We start from the raw sequence: 21689 nt of genomic DNA, 5'->3' as shown, positions 1-21689 counted from the left end.
CCACAAAATGTGTGACGGTGAGTGTGTAGAGCATTCCAATAACCAGAGTGGGGCTGTTATTAGATTTGGATCCCTGCACTCTTTATTAAACCTCAGTTCAATTCAGTTTAATAGAGAGAGCAGAGTTGCATCTTTATGAAATGAGGGGGACACTACCAGAGACATGCAAACACATGCCTACACACAAACACACACTTATATACACACAAACACACAGGTAGCAGTAGACATGAAGGTAGAAGATAAAGTTGGCCTGCAATTAAATAGGTGATGAGGAAAAGGGCGAGTGCACCCCTGAGTGGATGCAGGATTGACTGAAGTAGACTGTCAATAAATAAGAGAGAAGAGGGACAGCCACGCTGCTCTGAGTCCAATGTGTGCTCTGGTTTGCAGTGTGTTTGCCCTCACAGGACTTATTTAGCTAAGAAGAGGGTGAGGGAGTGGTGCAGTCTCTTGCTCATCAGTATTCAACTGAGACAGAGTGTGTCGGGGGGTGGGGGGGCGGGTGGGAATGAAGACCTGACATAATTTAAAAAAGAGAGAAAGAAAATATATGGAAACAATGAGAAATACCATTTTTTGTGAATGACAGCAGAGTCAGAAGGCAGCATGGATCAAAGCAGGAGAAAAAAAGGAAAGGGAGGAGTGAGGAAGTGTTGTAAATTATAGTGGGATGAAGAAGAGGAAGAAAAGAGGGAGGAGGGAGGAAATCTCCACGGCTGACTTGGAGGGATCCCTCTTTTTCTCATCTCATCTCCTCCCTCCCTCCCTCCCTCCCTCCCAGGCTTTAGGGGAGCTACACAACATTGCTCCTCTGTCTTTTTATTCCATTTCTCTCCTTCTCTATCAACCCTCAGGTTAAGACAAATATAGAACAGGCCACCGAATAGTCATCTCCGACTTATAATTTTTATACGACATGAAAGCCTGGCTCTGACGGCTCAGAAATAGGAACAAAAACAATGACAAGCAAGGGACAATACATTGGCAGAGTATGCCAGTGATTGATTAGCTGTGGTGCAACCATTGATTGTCTGTTGATCGTTAATAGATCAGAGATAGATTGTTTGTTGTTTGGTCATTAATCACATGACTGTTCATTTGATTGACCAGTCAGTGTGCATAAATGACGGTGTTAATGTTGTGATAGATGAACATACACTAACGAGCCAATCGGCTCTAATGCTCCATTCTCTGCTACATACATGATTTTTAAAAAAGCCTGTTACTGACTGAAATTGCTTTTGGCTGCATGAGCAGTGGGGCAGGTGAGTGGTCATGATGCTGAACTGAAGGACATTAATAACAAGGATCATCTCAAAGGAGAATGAGGTCACTGTTGTTTGATTGTTTTTAATTTCAGGGAAATCGTGGGTGCATTTGAAGAAAAGTCTCAGCAAGAAGAGGGTGAGACACAAGGTTGATACAAGCTACTTTATCTGATATAACCAGGAGAGGACGTGACTTTCAGGTGTGCGTTTTTTAACTCGTGACTGTGAGGTATGTAAGGCCTCTAATGCCTGCTGCTTACAACCATTTGGAGTAACTCTGTCAGTTAAACCTCATCTTTATCATGTCAGTTAGACCTCATCTTCATTGACCAAACACAAGCAGTGTGTGTCACTTTGTGTTACTGAAGCACATCAGTGTTTCTGTTTAACGTGCATCTACAACAGTAAAAGAATCCTGTTATGCAGCAGGTTTGCGTTTCATTCATTTTTAACATAGGCTGATGAGTGACTCTGCAACTGCTGTTTCCAATTAGTGTAGGCTACATCTCATGTATGTTAGGCAAGCATGGTTGTTTCATTTTAATGAGAGTGTATAGTGGTCCTGTGAGCACAATATGGTCATGTTTGGAACGCAGAAAAAAATGAGAGTGTAATAGGAGGACAGGTGGTGTGTTCAGCGGGGAGCAGGTATGTGCGTGGGCGGGACCTTGCACCCTGCTGCTTCTCTGATTGGACAGCTAAGGGTTAGCTGTGACATCAATGCCCTTCCCTTAGGCTTGTGACCCTGTCGAGTATCAATAACACACAGAAAAATACAAACAAAGCATGGAACATATCAAATGAATAACAAGTGAAATCTTGTGATACACTGACCAGTCACATCAGGGGAACTATAAACCTCTTAACCCAAAGCTCCTGTTTCCTTAAATACTCCCCATGCAGGTTCTGTGGTGGGCTTAACAGGGATTTGGTAAAATATTACCATCTGAATAAAACTTTCAAAGAGTGCTTTTCAAGAACAATACATTTTTTTGTATCTACTTCAGATCTTTGGTTCATGTGCGAGAAAAGTTAATTATTTGCCCCGTAGGATGTAGCCAGCAGGTAGGAAGTGCTTGTAATGTAAGGGATGAATGTAATTTGTAACCACCTTACACGTAAGAACGTGTAAAAATGACTGTATCATTGTTTTTTCACTCTAGGGAATACTGTGCTCCCACTTTAACCTAAAGGGGGAAAAGGGAGTATATGATTTAGCAGTTAAAGACTCCATTTTCTTAGGGTTTCTTCATCATTTGTATATCAATGACGAAGTTGTTGTAATCACCTGCAGAATTGCCCAATTATCTATAGCAGAATAATCTGTACTTACTGGTATTAAAGGATATGACATTTGTCAAACATGTATTTCTTTTTCTTTTCATGAACTATATATACAGTTTATCTTGTAAGACAATAATCTGAAAAAACAGTGAAAAAGAATTTACCTCCTTGCTGATTTTTTTTTGCACATTTGTCAAATACATTTTAATGTTACACAAAGATAAAACTAGTAAATACAAAATGTGTTATTTAAATGATGACTTCCTTTATTAAAAGAAAAAAGCCATCCAAACCTAATTGATCAGATGTGAGAAAGTTATTTGCCACCTTGTAAAATCATTCATTAACCGCGATAAACCAAATTTTCTGGAAAACTACATTTTTACTGCCTGACATGCTGAATGAAGGAATCGCTAAAGATGACAAAAAGCAACACGTCATGCTGCAATCCAAAGAAATGCAAGAAAATCTATAAGTCTGGAAAGGGTTATGTAACCATTTCTGAGGCTTTGGGACACCAGGAAATCTCAGTGAGAGCCATTATCCACAATTGGAGAAAAGTTGGAGGGGTGGTGAACCTTATCAGGAGTAGCCAGCCTAAAACAGATTACCCCAAGAGCGCATCGATGACTAATCCAGGAGGTCAGAAGAATCCAGAACAATTCACTTGACTCAGTTATGTACAGTGTTCATGATTTAACAATGTTAAAGAGATTAGGCAAAAATGGCATCCAACAGTGCTGACCAAAGAGAGAACAAAGGCTCATCTCACATAAAAAAAAAAATCTTGATGATCCCCAAGACTTTTAGAGAAACATTCTTTGGACTGACGAGACAAAAGTCCTGCTACATCTGGCCTAAAACTAATACAGCATTACATAAAAAGAACATCATACCAACAGCAGCACAATGATCCTAAACACACCAGCCAGTCAACCTTTGAATGGCTTTAAAAAAAAAAGAGAAGGTTTTGGAGTAGCCTACTCAAAGTCCGTACTTAAATCCAACTGAAATGCTGTGGCATGACCTTAAACAGGCTGTTCATGCTTGAAAACCCTCCAATGTGGCTGAATAAAAACAAGTCTGCAGAGAAGAGTGGGCCAAAATTCCTCCACACTGATGTGAAGGACTCATTGCCAGTTATTACAAACGCTTGCTTGCTGTTGTTGACAGTTATTAGGTTTAGGGGGCACGTTGTCACATAGGGCAAGGTAAATTTGATTACTTTTTTCCCTGTAAAAACTGCATTTTTTTTTACTTACTCAGTTTACCTTCATTAAATATTTAAAAACGTGTTTGATAATCTGAAACATTTAAGTGTGACAAATATAAAAAAAGAACACAGGAAGGGGGAAATACTTCTTTACAGGCCTGTCAACAGATTTGGCTGGGTACCTGACAAACTCAGAGAGCAGCCCTCCCCAGCTGTAATTTATTGAAAATATCAGTGTATGTGTGTTGGATCAGTAGCATTGGAGCTAGCATCCTGGCTAACAGTTACCTAATTTTGCAGCTGAAAGTGTGTCAAGCTATTATTGGGTTCTGATGTTGAAATTACTTATTAGTGCCACTTTTTAACCACTTTTTCCCCCCAATTTTTTGCCTGTTCTCCTTGGTATTTTTAACAATTTTTGCTGCTTTTTTTGTCACTTACAATCCATTTTTGTAGTTTTTTCTTTTTTGGGGGTTTGGACCAATTCTTTGCCCTCACTGTTACCATTTTTGCCCATTTTTGCCACTTCCTTTTGCCACTTTAAACCCATTTTTGCAGCTTTCTGCCTTGTTTTGGCACTTCTAACCCATTTTTGTCACTTTGTGCCTATTGTTTCGTCTCTTATCACAATTTTTCAATTCTTTCCCATTTAAGTTGTCTCAGTTTTTTCTTCTTTATGATCTGGTATCCTGACATTTGTGCAAATCATGGCTTTGAAGACTGACATCTTTTTCCAAGTGGTTTAGTTCAGTGTGTCAACCCACACTGTTATCATCACCACTAAAAAAGTAATTCTGTTTTAAGAAAGGGGTTCACCTTTTGAAAAAGGCTATATTGTACTACAGCATACATACATATTTATTTTTTGTTGCTTGGATAGGAGTGGTTATTAATCAGATTATATTTAAAATACGTTTATCACAGCTTAACTTTACAATGGACCTTGATTTTGCTGATCTCCATGGGCCCCTAGTTTGGCTGGGCCCCAAAAACCCAACCCTTCATATCCCTTTATGACAGCCTTCCTTTTTCACAGCACTGTTTAAAGTAGAACACCCCTGACCCTAGGTAAACCTGTATCTACACTTATAAAGTTATTCAGGACAGTGGGAGTTCCTTTGAACCACATACAAGCAACATAACAACCTCAGAATTTGATGTCTCATAGTTCAGCCAAAGAGTAGCTTTACAAGGCTTTTCAGTGGGAGCTAACTATTCCTAAGCGATGGTTAGAGTGGTCCCACATTGTGCTCCTAAAGATACACAGAAACTACGTGTGCATATTATATATATTCTCATCATATAAAAATAAGTATTTAAGATGGATAGACAAACAGAAAAGACAAAGAAGGAGATCAAAGGCAAAGAAAGAAACAGAAAGAGAGACAGCAACTTCTTTCCGTGCCTCAGATATTAGGAGAGTTGGTTGATGAATACTTAAAAAATGCTGTTTTTAAACTTGTATACTGCAACAAGGCAAACACAGACAATCACAAGAACACAGACATTTAGCATACACTACATACATGACGTAAAGAAAGGAGATGCTCTTTCCTGTCAAAACACAAAAACACCAAACACAGACACCTGCACACACATTCACAATGAATGCTGCACCTCAAATTTCTACTGGTTGGAGAGAGAGCTTTTTTACTTAAACTCTGGCTCACAATGGGATGCTTACTATGATCTCTAGCCTAAATTTAACCCTCATCAAAGCCCATTTTCATGAACTACTTTAGAAAAACAACCTGAGAAATACTTCTCAGAAATGCAGAAAAAATGCTGGTAAAATTTCAGTGTTTCCATTATATTTTCAACCTCACAAATGGTATAAATTCATAATTTTCATTTCTGTCTTAAAATGATATGTCATAGCTGTTTTGGGCTTGGTAACTGTTGCTTAGAAACAGACAGATGCATATGCATTTTGTTCTGCACAACAGCATGTGGTTTGCTGAAAAACAATGCTTTCTGCCTTATATCAGGATCTAATGATTTTGTTCAGAACACACAAATGCAGCATTGTGAATACATGTGAAGCTATTATAATAAGAATATATAAAGCATACCTACATGCAGACAAAGGGTTCAACAGAAAGCTTTTGCAGCTCTATTGCAGGTGATCAGTATGCCAGCATTAGTGAAAGGCTGAGCTACTGTGTGTTCCCAGAGATCATAACAGCAGTAATAGCTGCTTTCTGGGCCTGTGTGACGCTACTGTAGACCTGGAACGATCCATTAAAACTCAGCATGTGTGTGAGTGTGTGTGTATTTGTCATTAGAAATGGTCCAGGTATCCTCTGCTGCCCATAGCTGTGTTAATATTCTGTACACATTGGGTGCGGCCAAACCCCATTAATCATGTTTGTGAATGTCTAATCTCAACGTTACTTGCGCTGGTTTCATTTTCATGGCTGTCTGCAAGATTTATAATGGCGTTTGGAGAAGGTGAGTGTAGTATACGTGTGAGTGAGTGTGTGTGCATGGGTGTGTATTTGTGAGATGTAATACATTGTTATAAAAGCATGCTCTTAAATGTGTCACCTTGTTGAGGAGAAGGATGTCCTGAGTGTGCAGTTCAAACTCCTGGTAAGGGAACAACATGTTGATACACATATCACTTCTTTTGGATGTGTTTTTGTGTTTCTGTGTGCTACATCTGTATTTGTGACTAAGAGTACATGTGTTGCACAGGTATTTGTGTTCGTGCTGGAGCACATGTTTCCAGAAAGCTTGACCAGGTTACAAAGGCATGTGTCCCAGGTTGTTTCCATGGGGACAGTAAGGGACCTTTCAAGAGACGTCCGTTCCACATGATGAGATCAGATTATATAAATGAAAGGAAAGAGCAGAAACAAACACGGAGTAAGAGTATAGAGGGAATGGGAATGAGTATAGAGGGGATACATGAGGGCGGGGGATGGGCCTGGTCAACCCTTTTAACGGAGGCACCAGGAGCATCATACAGGCACACTCCTATGTGTCTACCAGATGCAGTCCACAAAATTTGATAGTCTCAGAAGCATACATTTCTTTGAATCACCACTGGCCTAAGAATACATAACCCCAACACATACACATCCTAAAACACATCCTAATATCAAGAGCATGCTCAATTTTTGTTCCAGTGGCAGTCAGTGAGTGAGGAAGGACAAACAGATCTCATTACCAGCGACTAACAGTCAGCCTGCAGAGCTGGATGTGGATGACCCTGTTAAATGGCGGACAGCAGAGCTGTTTGTCTAGACAAAAGCTGTCTAGAGACATTGATCTCAGACAGCAGACTGATGCTCTGACAGCCACTGAGTGAAGCTTTTGTTTTTGTTTGTTTTTTTAAAGAGGAAAGACTACAAAAACTGAAACATGTGAGGATCCTGGCTTTTGATTCAGTAAAGAACCAAAGCATGTATTCAAAGAGTACCTACTGTTATTGCCAAAAAAAACCTCACATCTCTTTGTGCTACTCTAGGTGAAAATGAAGGATGAAAATGTGGAATCATATACTATGATGATATATCCTTAATGATATATCAATCTAAAAATATCTTTTCCACAAAGAGTTCACCCTGTAGATCAGAACTGAAATGAATCTGAAAAATGTCAGTCACTACACAAACCTACAAACTTCACTTCCATTACTTATAGTAGATGAATACAGAATGAATTACACTCCCAACTACTGTATTGTTTTCGCCACTTTTTCATCCTTCTTTCTAGTCTAATTTAAGTAAAAAATTTGAGTTTACCTTCATGTTCATCACCATTGTTAATGTCACTGGCAAAACTGCCGCTGTCTTCAGTGTGTGGGATGTCAGCTATAAGAAATCACATTTAACATGTAACATTACATCACTGATCAAAGAAGGATTTTTTCTCAGTAATTTTACCACTCTGTGACTTCATTGGGTCCTATTGTACACCAAAGTATCCTGGAGCACAGCGCACAGGTGATATTTTCCACCGGACACTACTGTCATTTTTTCAAAGCACTCACGTGGTTTAAATAGTAAGTGAACCCATGATCTGGTTAGCGCCCAGGGGTATTTCTGTCTTAGTATGATGTGCAGTCAAGTGCAAAAAAATAATGCCTTGGACCACCTTAAACCTGGTCTGGGGCCCTACTGTACACTTGGTGCTTGTCTTGGTAAACAGCTTCAATGTTTTTTTCTATTTTCCACCTCACGTAGTTGTCATAGTTACCGCCTGCTCTCATTTTGTTTAAAAAGCAAATTAAATTGTGCTTTTGTTAGCACCCAGGAGTGTTTTTGTCTTTACATGAGGTGTGGTCAGGCACAAAAATGGTAGATTCCCATCTAAAGTACACTTTTGACCATCTAAAACCTGTGCTCAAGTCAGAAATATAAAGTGCAATGAGTTCCTGATACAGTACTAAGATGGCACATTAGAGAGACAGGCATACATTTACTTCTACTAAGCTTGTTCCGCACACAGGTTGCACAACTTCTCCGCGATTTAATATCAGTACTTTTGCCAATATGTTCAAATAAAGGACAGAGGTTTGACAGATGGAAAGCTTTTGTTTCCAAGTTCTCTTATGTGCATGCTCACCGCAGAGTGTACTCTAATACAATTAGAAACACATGCAGAAGCACACACACACACACACACACACTCAAAACATTCCCATTCAACAGGTAGTTGGATTAGAATTACTCTCATGCATAACCATGAGTGAGAGCAAAAAATATAGCCTATAGATATTATTAGGCTACAGGCTGTCCAGCGTCCGTTAAGCACACGTGGAAAATATCACCTAGGACTGAAGCAGAGAAAATAAGTACATACATTTTTTTATGCCTACCTTTATTTGACTTTTAGTAAAACATAACTTAAGTAACTTAAATCCACAAATACACATATGCCAAATATTATACTGTGTGTGTTCTGTGAGTTCAGAGGCACTTTAAAAGAACAGGTTTAATGATCCAGGCAGAGTTTGGTCTTTCTTAGATAAAGGATGGAATCTGCCAACACATCAGCCAGCAGGTGCACCTGGTTCTTAAAGAAACCTAAAATTACACTCTAATTAGTTTAAATCATGTTTCACCCAGAATGCACCTGTTTATAACCAAGCAACTTAATCCAACCTCTTTTCCACTGAGATTGAGTGCTGTTTTAATAGTAAATAAAGTCAGACACGCTCCAAATCACTTTCTGCCACACATTTTTTAAAGTGTGTTTTATATTAAAATAGAGTCAATGTCACTGAAAACAAATTGATACAATTGAAAATGTAAAATTTCAACATTCATGTCGATTATATACTGGTTTGTTACTGATACTATTCTCCTAAAACTACATCTAAGAAAAAGGATTTGACAGAGCATAAGAGTAAACAGTTTTGTTCTCACTCTGCAAGGAAACTGCCTTTAACACTTGAAGTGCCAGAAATCTCTATACACCTGAAACACCCAGCCGGTAAAATTTACCCATAAACTGAGTGTACTGATGTTCACAAAGAGCCCTGGTCAAGACAAAATAATTAAGCACTGACACTGAAAAGCTGCTTAACTCCACAGAGAGAACAGGATCACTGTCATACGATGATCCATCACATCCAAAATCCTCTTCAGACTGATCACTCCAACAACTTCCCACCACTAGATTCTTTTCACTCAATGCATTGAGTATATATAGTGACATCTCACAATAATTAATGTTTTTTTCCTGTGGTATCCATGTGGAAAGTTGAACTATGACTTCTGATTAGGCAACATCTATTGTTTAACTACTGGAGTGAAATAAAACGGGGGGAAAAAATCAACAAAAAAAAAAAGCACTCAGAGAGCACGGACCTCTGCCATTAGCCCTATCTCCCAATAGTGAAGAGTCCTTTAAAAACATTCCTGGATCCAGATGGTGATCCAGATGACTCCCAAAATCTAATTCGCCGATTACTCCCTCCCCAGTGGGGTGGAGACATGGTGAGGCAAAGCACTGGCTTCGCTACGTGTGGACTGTCATGGCGGAAGCACCCATGGTCTCACCAGGCGACTGAAAGTCATGGCAGAGGGTGAATATTCCTCTATTCCTCCAAACATTGTGAGCATTCTAGCTACAATTTGCTGTCCTTCTCTCTGTTACGCTCTGACTCGTCTCCTCAACCGGCATGCGTCTTTCAAACTCAGTAAACTCCAAAACTTTGAATAGAAAGACACCAAAAACATGCTGCTGGGATTGAAGTTACTCAGCCAGCCATCTCCTGGTGTAAAGTGGTAACAGCGCAGACCTCGGCCATTAGCCTTATCTCCCAATAGTAAAGAATCCTTTAAAAAATTCCTGGATCCAGACGGTGATCCGGATCAGTCCCAAAATCTAATCAGTTCTTTCTTAAGCCATTTCTGACTAACTAACTAACTAACTAACTAACTAACTAATTAACTAACTAACAAACGAACAAGCCCACCTGATCACATAACCTCCCTGGTGGAGGTAATTATTAAGGAGTAATTAAGGTTCTAGGTATAAATGTACATTTAAAATCTGGAATTATTCAAACAATGCTTAACAACACCAGGCAATACAAACAAACAAACCTCTGGGGAAAGTCAAAGACCAACAAACTTTAAAACTGTTTCAATACAGAGTTGGACACAATAAAAAAAAATGCTAGGGGAAATTTTACCTGATGGTGGCTCTAGTGTTTAAGAAAACTTTATTCTGTTCCCTGTGGTTGGAGAATAAAGTTGTAACAGTCTGGATTTTACCATCAACATGAAGGCAAAAGCAAATGCAGTGTCTGGTGAATGTATTTGCTTGAAAATAAATGGTTGTCATTCACTTTCAGTTTGTTGGCAATTTAAAGTTAAAGTCACTCCTCTAAAAACACTGCCTAATTTGATAAATGAACAAGCATTAAGAGGCTTTTTTAGCTTTGTGTTTGCTACTATTTCTAATGTAGTTTATCAAATGTTTCTTCCTTTTATACTAATAAGTTCAAGGAAGTTAAATAACTCACAGATACTTACTTTCCCTAACAAATATTTTCAATCTGATGTTGAATTTAATCTTACCTAATGTGGTCCATGTAAAATCAAAAATAAAGACTAGGTTAAAGACACCATAGGGGTTTGAACTATACATAATTCTCATGTGAAAAGCTGTTTCTTTGGCTGAATTTTATTCTACACATGTAATTCAGACTGAACTTTAATGTATGTAGACATAAAACATGTAGTCACATTGATCACCTTGTCCTAAACATTATTTACCAACATTTGCAAAAGGGCAGCAGTATACTCTAAGACGTCAAAACAACATGTTCCTAGGACTATGGTGCATCCTGTAGCAGGAGGCCAGTCAAAACTGTCGACAAAATACGGCATGGACTGCTTTTTAAGTATTTCCATTAAATAATGGGTCATCTTAACAGGGAATAACCAGGTAATTTCTAGTTGATAACAGCTTTTCTAATACGGAAAAAAGAGAATGTTGATGACGCCTCAGAACATCTGAAATGGGAGTTACAAATAGAAAGTATACTTTTCCTCTCCTACAGTTCGCTAACAGTACATTCAGAAAGTTTGACCCCCTCCCAAATCAACAAAACAGTGACTACCTAACTTTAACCAACCTATCATGACAATATCAAGGCTTTAATGCTAGGACAAATGTCCTGGCAAATCTACATGCTACAGAAAGGAGCCACTAAGTTTATCTTAAGGTGCTAAAAACAACACAATGCTACAGGAAGTGATTGCTAAAACATTGTTTTGTATTTACCATCTTCATCTTCATTCACCACTAAAAGAGAAGACAAAATTCAAAGGTTGTGAAAATAAGCAACAAGCTATAAAGTACTTCAAGATGAACTTTTTGCTGTGTCCTTTTAATAAACACATAATCAACAGTCTTTATTAAACTACATAGTGTGAAAAACATAACAGTGTGACATACGATGTTTCCTAAACAAGCAACAAACTAACCTGCTAAAAGGAGGGCTAAGGTTCATATGTAATTATGCTAAGTGATGCTAACACACATCACACCCTAGCACAGAAAAATATGGACGGACAAATCATTACCCAGTGTGATCTCATCATAAAGATTCTCATCTGCTGCTTCTGGTGTTAATCAGGAATGTGGACATATGAACAGGAAGACACCAATGAGTGTACAAGAGACAGTGTGCATGCATGGTTTAAGTGTTGGGGGTGAGGGTGGGGGGTTTAAGAGGGTAACAGGCAGACACATCTACATGCCTGACACCTGAAACAGTAACAGTATCAGGGAACAAACAGTGGGGTGGGGGGTTTAAGAGGGTAACAGGCAGACACATCTACATGCCTGACACCTGAAACAGTAACAGTATCAGGGAACAAACAGTGCTTCAGATACCAACTTGCTTCAAATATAAACATTTCAAAAAGCATGCATTTAAACTAGTCTTGTTTTGAGTCTACTCCTCACCATTGAAGACCAACAGGAAATGATAAACACATAAATCCTCTGGTAGTATGCCCTCTCTTTCACTAATCTCACCTCCATTGCCTCCATTGTCCTCCATTGCAAATGAACCCTATCACTGTTAGCAACTCATCCAATTATGAATACGATGAGATAAAATGCATTATGCATCAAGCCAAGGGTCACCCATCCCTAAAGAAAACACCTTCCTAAACCTTCTGTGCCACAAAAGTGCTGGTCTTTCCCTTCTATGATTATTGCACTTCACAGTATTTTGATACCACAACATTAAACTTCTTAAGCTTTAAATTATTCAACCAGTTGACATTGGTGATGCTTTTCACAGTTTATATCCCAGGACTACAGAATTCTAGTGAACTCCACCCAGTGCTAGTTATGATGGTCAGTGTTGCATAACAGAGCCAGATGGTTTACTTGGCTAGGCCATGGTTCTGGCAGCCATGCAACTGTAGGCTCGTTTCCTGCATGGTCAACATGAAAGAATGGCAAAACACCGTGTGTTCACATTTGTTGCAGGGTTATGGATTCGGCTGCACTGCCGGAAAAACCAGTGACAGCAAATCCATTTGGTAGACGCGGGCCCACAAGCTGCTGTTGAGTCATCACATTTCCAACAATGTTTGTGTCAACATCAGTATGCATCACAGTTTCCTTTAATACTCGATCATTTAGCTTTGTGCAGCAAAAACATTACACTGAACTGTTGAATCTGAATTAATCATCTACTGAAGTAATTCCTGTAAAATGACGGCAGTGTTTCAGTAATACGCAACAACAATGAGAGGAGGCATTAAAGGATACAGAAGGGGGTGTGGTGGTAAAGGTTGTAATGTCAGAGAAGCAGGAGGAGAGACAGTATAATGACAGGGGTAAGAATCATTTCAGTATCACAGCTAAGAGAATCCAATTTGTCAGTGATTTTAGCCATGAGTTTATATACTGTTGCTACTGCCTGTTTCTGAAAAAGATGGAGACCAAGACAAGATTCATTGGGTTTGATAGTGTTTGTGTTGTTGCTGTGTGCACAAAAGCCAAATTGACCCTTGATCTGTACTTCCTGTGCCTCTGTAGACCTGAAAGGAACATAAGAGGTCTCAGCGTGAGTGTGGCCGCTCTCTCCCCAGCCTTTCTGAGGACATGAGGGAACTGTTTCCATTAAGCTAATGAGGGTTTGATCCTTGGTGATGTATATGGAGTGGCAGGATGTAGGGTGTGGGGTCAACATGGTGCTGAGAGTCTGTGGACAGGTGATAAGAAGAGGGAGAAAGCAGGTGTATGTTCAGTGGGGAAGTACTATCAGAGAGGAAGAAGGACACAGTGTGTGTTTGCATACCAACAACCAAAAGCACACGGGACCTGTTTGAATTTGCATGCCCTCTCCTTGAAGTAATCACAGATTACTACTGAGATTGCACACACAGTTCAAGTGGATTCAAACAGGGCCAGGAACTAAGCTATACTTTGGTGGTAGGGTTCACACACTGAGGTGTACAGGAAAGATTCAGGTTGAGAGGATGATGTTAGAGTTTACCTTCTATGTCATTACAGTCATAGTCTTGAGTGAAGCATGGATGGAGACAAAAGCACACACACAAACACATAAAAGCAAAGCCACTGCACCTCTGTGTAAAGCAGAAAACAGCACATTTACAAACTAAATGAAATGATAACTCCCAATGTCAGGCTCAAATGACACTGAAATGACTTCCAGGTTGAAAGATTACATAACTGCTCTGCAGCCAGAAACAATGTGAAGTAATGGTGTGCTTTGTAACTGAGATATGTGACAGCGTTTTTAAGTTTGCTTCTTTATTCTGCAACAAACCCAGCCCAGGCAGCCATGAAAGCCACATGTAGCCACGAACTTTACAGGAGGTTAAAAAAATTCACAAGTGACTGAAAGCTGTATGCATGCTATGAAATGCACAATATTAACAGAAGTGTCAAAAAGAAGTGTGCAGCATGCAACACTAGGTGTATTAAGTGTGTACAGTAAAGTAGTAAGACAGACCTACCTTTGACTCTCTCTCCACGATTAAGTTGGATCTCTCCCTCCCCCTGTGGCGTGTAGGGCTTGACCACAATGAAGGTACGTCCTGGGACAGCACTATAGAGTTTCCGTTTGGGCCCTCGAGGGCCGGTCAATGCTGGAGGGGTGTGATGTGGAGGGCTTGGGTCTCGCTGGACAGAGCCGGGGCTGTAAACAAACACATATGTTACTGTGGTGATCCCAGGGAGCTGGTAACTGAAGCCCGTGGTCACAGACATGGTCGTGAGCGGGATGGTAACCTGGTGACACCCCCTGGTTGTAATGGTGGCCAGGGAGGGATTCATAAATAAGCTCCAGTGCCGGCCATTCAGCAGTCAGTAGTCACTGTTCCATGGGAGAGTCATGAGAGGAAGGTACACTCCTCCCACCCCTCCTCTTCTTATTCCCTCTCTTCCTTCCTTAATAGTACAGACAATATCCGTCTTGCTCCCTTTTACCCTCCCCTTCTCTGTCTCCCCTCTTTTTGCATTCTGACCAAGGTAGAAAGAGAAATGTTCAATGGTAAGAGGGGCTCCACTGTTTCCTCCTCAGTGTAGGTCTGTCAGGTCTGCCTGGAAGCCCCCTTTATCACACATCCTGAGTTGGGGGCTCCAGCAGAAAGCCCCCTCCAAAGAGGGACTGAGATCCCTCGTGTCCCCCCTGATTCCAGCTGCTCCAGGCTGGGCTACAGATCCTGCCTCGTCCTTGGGTCCCAGTAGACCTGCATTGGAGGAGAGAGGCTGGGTCTACTCCCCGACTCCCGCACCTTCTCCAGGGAGTCCCGCCGCGTCTGCCTCTCCTCTCCCCTCCACCCCTCTCACACACGCACTCGTTCACACACACTCTGGCAATGCTGCTGCTACTGATGCTGCTACTGCTGCCGCTGCGCTCCGTGGCTCCCCTCCTCTTTGACGGCTCGCTCACACTCGCACACCACGAGCCCTGTGTGTGCATTCTAGCCGTGCGCACAGGCACATACACAGACAGCCCCCTCCGCTCCTGCTAACATTGCACCTCCGCTAGCAAGGCATACGCCACCAGCAGCATGTCGCTAACACATCGCTGACACTCACATATACACCCAAGTCCCAGAACACGATTGATCTCCTCCTGCCTGTCTGCCTGCAAGCGTGCATGCGCCATGGCTCCCTGAGGCAGGCTGTGAGAGAAAGTGCATGTGTCTGTGTGTTTGTGTGTGTTTGTGTGCAGTGGGGCGGGGGGGCAAAAGCCTCAGCCCATTTCGTTTAATTGATGCTCCTCCCTCTTTCTCTTTGCCTTGAATCCCCTCCTTCTCTCTCCTCTTCCATTTCACCCTCTTATCTGTCTCCTTCTCAGCATTACTTTGCATTGCATCTCACTCCCTTTCCTCCTCCTCTCTCTCCTTCTTTCTCTCCTTCTCTGTCTCTCTCCTTCTCTCTGGTAGTGAATTGTAACACACCAGCAGCAGAGCTCCGCCTAGTCTTCATTCATCACTTGTATGCCTCCACTGTGAAAGTTGTATCCAGCATTGTTCAGCTGCCAGTGTTGAAAATGTTAATCCCCTGAACACATTTTGGAAACATAAAAAATGTAATATTAAAAACATTTCATTTAATCAAATACTAAAGTTAACCAGATGTGGGGTTTGCTTAAAAGTGTTTGCATTAATTGATGGTATGCATTACAATTTAACAATAGAGCCTTTTTTCCCCTGACACCACCCACCTGTGCCCTTTCCCCTCCATTCTCCATCCATCCATCTGTCTACCTCTTTCCTTATTTCAAACCTTGTTTGTCTCTTTTTCTCTCAGCTGCTTTTCTTGCTCTCACCATCACACAAGCCTCTCTTTCTTCGCTCCCCTCTCCATTGAAACAACGACTTGCTGACGGCTTTCCAATTACCGCAGGGACTGAGGAGCTGGGATGGCTGCCGCATGTTAATGTCTGAACTCGGGTGCTGAACATCAGCAGCACACACAGCTGAAAGCAGGGAGGGCTGGAGGAGCCAGGGATGGTCAAAGTAAAATGTAGAGTCAAAGAATTTAGCCTTACAATTATATCTGATCTAAATCTGCCTCCTTCTCTGCCACTCTTCTGCAAAGCCTTACACCTACTGTGAGGGTATGTACACAGTTTGACCCTAGCTGCCCCCCTGCAGTTGAGCTGATGATGGTCGGTCTATATGTGTTATCTATGTGTCACTAAGCTAGGAGGCTGAATGTGTTCTGCTCTCTTCTTCAATGACCTGCTCTTAAATGATGGAGCTAAAATTGGCAGTAGAAAGAGTTAGATTGAGATTAGTTACGATACCACAAATTTACCACCAGTGCCCACTACAGTATCTTGTGACCTTAAGGTCTTTGATTTCTTCTGCCTCCTATCTTTACACATTCTGGATGTAAGGATTTTCTATTTCTCACTTCAAAGAAATATATTCAACCACTACTATCATGGTCCAACCCTGAGCTGCCTTTGGTAATATTTTATATATCACTCCATTATTAAATTTCACTCTGACTATAATACAGTTTAATGGCTCACTGGAAATGAGACCAAATGAAGGACAGAGTAGATTATTATTTGTTTCTAAAGTGACCAGAAAGCATTTAAAATGTAAAGGGTCCCTAATTTATTTCTTGTCTGCTGCTGCTAATATTTGTTGTTTCCCAGAGTTGTATGTCTGATTTTCTGTATTTGGAAAAGTTTCATACCTTAGCTACTGCCTTTGTTCTTATTCTACTGTTGGTTATTGGCCAAACCATGCCAATAAATGTTCAATATGCTTAACCCAACATAGTGTAATGTTTTCCAATAGCAGCATGTGATTTCAAGTCACATGAAGCCTGAGGGGCAGATCCACTAAAGAATAGCGTGACTTTCTGTGAATTTAAGGCTGTATAAATCACACAAAAAATATATCTGATCCACAGAGCACGTGCAAAGGGGATATCCACCCTAAATGCATACAAAATGCACGTACACTGCTCAGCCAAACAAACAGCATCCTGTCTCATTTGCATGTATGTAAATGAGGAACTTTTTAAAAAAATCATCACAAAATTGCTCCCCTCACATGCTAATAAGCCTAATTACAAATAGCACCTGATCCACAAAGGCCAGCGCTTACTGTCACAGACAGTAAATGTGGTGCAATTTAACACCCAATGAAACCAGGTATCAAACTGGCACTACTTACCTCTCCACATCTTGCTACTCCTTTCTCCACTTAGATCAGTCGTTACTATGTATCCAAAGATAAACGTTTTTTTGACAACACTGGGATCAGCCAGGTGTATCTTACCCTGCTGCAATGAGTGCCCCTGATCTACTATCAGAAAGCAATAAATTATTTCTTAAAAAAAAAAAAAAGAAATAAAAACAAAACACTCCAACTGAAACTGATCTTAAGTTTTGAGAAGCAGTGGTGAGTGTAAAAAAGCCATTCAATATTTCATAGTACAAGATCAACCATTGGAGCAGCACATGTTAATGTCGAACACCTATGGATCAATCAGCTCCTGCATAACGGAAAAAACTCTGCTTTTCAGCAGAACACACACACTGTGTATTGGACACATTGAGATGTTTTGTCCTCAGCACAAAAGTAGTCCAGAGCAGGAGCAGCGCAGACAAATGTTTCTCTACTGTTTGAAATGTTTTTATTTGGTTTTTCTTTTAAAAGGAAGAGAACAAGCTCATATGGATGATGGAGGCATTGGATGAAAAGAGAAACAACACTGGGCCAGTGCATCCTCTGACTTAAATAAATGTCCCCTCACTGCTGTTAATTATATAATTGTAGACCACATCTATGTGAACCTGTGGCGTGAAGTTTGTAGTCTGTTGCAGTCTGAGGGGGTGTCAATTCTTCTAAAAAAATATTAATTCACACAACAGGAAGTTTAAGGTCATACAGAAAAACATCTCTCTGCTATAATTGTCCAGTGACTGATTTCCAAACATATTGGTCTGTTCTCTTGTGTATTTTCTGTAATATTTTAAAAACAGCAGTGGCATAAGTGTGTGGTCACAGTTTTCCTTTGTTTCCAGTCCCTGAGTTGAACTTAACCATCTAATGTGCTGACACGCATGTGTTTTACTGCATGATTCTGGGTGAACTCTGAGTTCTTGGTTTGAAAATTGTATTTTTCTGTTTGCTGCGTCACTCTGTCATAGTGGTGTCACTGATGTGCACCTTGGTCTATGGCAAAACACTCTAAACATTAGATTTTCATGAAAACTTAAGCGTGATCTTCGTACTATGAAGAAATTTGTGGCTGATTCAGAGCACAGACGGGTTCGTGCAGAAAAAGGCATAATGAGGAAGGTTTCTGACAGACAAATTCATCGGATTACGAGAGCAGCTGCTAAAATGCCATTACAAAGCAGCAAACAGGTATTTGAAGCTGCTGGTGCCTCTGGAGCCCCACTAACCTCAAGGTGTAGGATCCTCCAAAGGATTGCAGTTGTGCATAAATCTACGATTCGGCCACCCCTAACCAATGCTCACAAGCAGAAACAGTTACAGTGGGCCCTGACTTACATGAAGACTCATTTTCAAACAGCCTTGTTTACTGATGAATTCTGTGCAACCCTGGATGGTCCAGATGGCAGAGTAGTGGATGGTTGGTGGATGGCCACCATGTCCCACCAGGGCTGTGACGTCAGCAAGGATGTGGAGGAGTCATGTTTTGGGCCGGAACCATGGGGAGAGAGCTGGTAGGCCCCTTTAGGATGCCCGAAGGAGTATATAGAGTTTCTGACTGACCACTTTCTTCCATGGTACAAAAAGAAGAACAGTGCCTTCCATAGTAAAAATATCTCCATGAATGACAATGCACCATCTCATGCTGCAAAGAATACCTCTGTGTCATTGGCTGCTATGGGCATAATAGGAGAGAAACTCATGGTGAGGCCCCCATCCTCTCCTGACCTCAACTCTGTTCAGAACCTTTGGAGCATCCTCAAGCAAAAGATCTATGAGGGTGGGAGGGAGTTCACATCAAAACAGCAGCTCTGGGAGGCTATTCTGACATCATGCAAAGAAATTCAAGCAGAAACTCCCTAAAAACTCACAAGTTCAACGGATGCAAGAATTGTGAAGGTGACAAAAAAGGGCTCCTATGTTAACATGTAACTTGGCCTGTCAAGATGTTTTGATTGAAATAGCTTTTGATTTCAGTAAATATGACCTCCTAATGCTGCAAATTCAACAAATGACTATTTACAGTTTGTTACAACCTATAAAATGTTTTGAAACCCTGTATAATAATTTGGAATAGTGCATTTTGAAAAAATAGTTATCATTGGGAGGTTTGTTCAGTAAAATTTACGTTATGCTCTAACGGTTGATGACTTGAAAATTATACTGACTGTCATTTGCATCTAATATTTATGAAAATCAGAGAAAAATATCATTTCAACAATAATTTGGAGTGTGGTGTAAAAACAAAACCGAAATGTTATTGCTGGACTCTCTTCTTTTTCTCATTTTATTGTTGAACTGCCAATATGGATGATACTTCTCCTCTGTCAAAACACAAGCAGAGAAGAGGTGAGAGAGTATTTAAGTCTCAGTATTATCTTTAGTCTATTTTGAATCAATCAAAGTATTGGTAATACATTAAAATGAATATTTTACAATTAAACCAATTCTATGTACCTCATTAAACTAGATCAAAGAAAATCCTGGCTTTGACCAAAAGAAAGATTAAAATGTAAGGAATTTTTATGGACTGAAACTGGACTAAAATATTTTGGTTTTCATTTTGATCTAAAGACTTAACTAAAAATGGTTGCCAAAATTAATTCTGTATTCTTATATTAGATAAAATAGATGATAGTCTTGTAATTTTACTAATGTCAAGGCAATTTCAAGATGACAGTTTTGATTAAAATAAACTAAAAAGAAGACTGTAATGAATAGTACACTATTGTGGTCTTACCGTAAGGCTAAAATTATGTATCTCATAAAGGTTTGTGGATTAAAATAGGGTGGTCTGAGCCATCAAACTCCCGAGTTGAAAATGAGTCATAATCGGGATCCTTTTTTTTCATTTTCTCAAAGAATTCTGGTGACAAATGACCTGAATGATCAACAAACTCAGATCACTATAACAGCCAATGTTTGTGAGATCAGAAATAAATGCAATACAGCTAATTAATAAGGCAATACAGTTTGATATAAAAAAAATAATGGGACACAAACACTAACGTTATATCAAATAATGTACATTATGTTGAGGTTCCAACCTTCTGTAAAATAAATACTGTATTGTGGCAAAATGAACTTTTCTTTGTTTCACTAAAAAGTCAAATGAGTTTCATAACAGGGAGTTGGAATTGGAAAAAAAATATTTCAACAAACTTTTCATTAATGATTTCTTTCCTCTAAAATGTTTAATTCATAACTTTGAGATGCATATTCAGGAAAGCAGTACACTTTGAGTGCATTTTGTTCAAAAATCAAGAAGAAACCCTTACATCCCCTTTATAAGGTTCCTTTGCCCTCTTCTTTTTTGAGTGAGATTGGACCACATTTAAAATTACAGATAAGATGTGGCTATCAGAAGTCTTTAAGACATTAATTTGAGCTTGCCAGCTATCAGATGCTAGATTAGAATCTATGAGCTCACTAAAGACAGGTTAACATTTGAACAGCTTGGTAATGAGTCTGACTTCCTCAGTTTGGGGGTCAGAATCCCTGAACTGCCTACGTAATTTAAAGATTGAAAGGAAAATGTCATTAAATGCCATTGACAAAGATGCTATCCGACTAAGAAGCTTGAGTGTAGCTTTTTCTCACATGACTGCCTCTCCTTTTCAGGTAAATTGCTTTATCCTCAAATAGCACTGCTCTCTGAGGTAAGATGAGCACATTATGAACATGGGCATAATCAGCAGCACACTCTGCATCCTGGTGATCATCAGTCTGTCCTTGTTTTTCCGGACCCAAATGAATATATGTTCTCTATTCTGTCTTTCCATGGTGGGAGTGTTTTTCACCAACCAAGGTGAAACTGAGTGTGGATTCATTGTTCATATCTTAACGGGAGGAAGACATTAACGTCATGATCTGTTTGTACATGGATGGATTGGATGGAGTTTCCTTTTGAGGAAAATTAGGGAAAAATGAGAAGGAAACCTAACTGGTTAACTAAAACTTAAGCCTAAAATTTTAAGAGGTAGTGAACACTAACTTTGTTTTTAGCTGTACACTGAGGTATCTGACTGAACTATGATAAAACACATCAATGCTGGTGTTATGTTCAGAGGCCACTCCCATCTTCTTTTGCACCTGCACCGCTCTGAGAGCTCCGGCTTTAGTAACACCGGTGCTGGAGCCAATGGCCCAAACAGGTAGTGTTCAGGTCCACCACGTTCCACCACCACACTATAGCCTGCTTCAGGGGACTCTGGAGGGGAAAAAATCCTCCGCCTCAAAAGATCGCTCTGAGGCAGC

General features: G+C 40.2%; 1 protein-coding gene across 12 annotated transcripts in view; it reads right to left on the bottom strand.

The window, feature by feature from the left end:
- Positions 1 to 21689, bottom strand: part of shank3a (SH3 and multiple ankyrin repeat domains 3a) — a 315840-nt gene that overhangs the window by 61640 nt on the left and 232511 nt on the right. For all 12 annotated transcript variants that reach the window (XR_005992309.1, XR_005992308.1, XM_041794579.1 and 9 more), the window contains one exon: positions 14235 to 14416. Coding sequence is in view for 10 of the 12 variants with exons in the window: in XM_041794579.1 (XP_041650513.1) it covers positions 14235 to 14416 (182 nt within the window). In the remaining 2 variants the exon portion in view is untranslated. The remainder of the gene's footprint in view (positions 1 to 14234; positions 14417 to 21689) is intronic.

The sequence above is a fragment of the Cheilinus undulatus genome, linkage group 9, assembly GCF_018320785.1.
Source record: "Cheilinus undulatus linkage group 9, ASM1832078v1, whole genome shotgun sequence".
In the NCBI taxonomy this organism is placed as follows: Eukaryota; Metazoa; Chordata; class Actinopteri; order Labriformes; family Labridae; genus Cheilinus; species Cheilinus undulatus.
The sequence above is the reverse complement of the archived record's forward strand: the minus strand, read 5'-3'. Positions and strand labels throughout refer to the sequence as shown.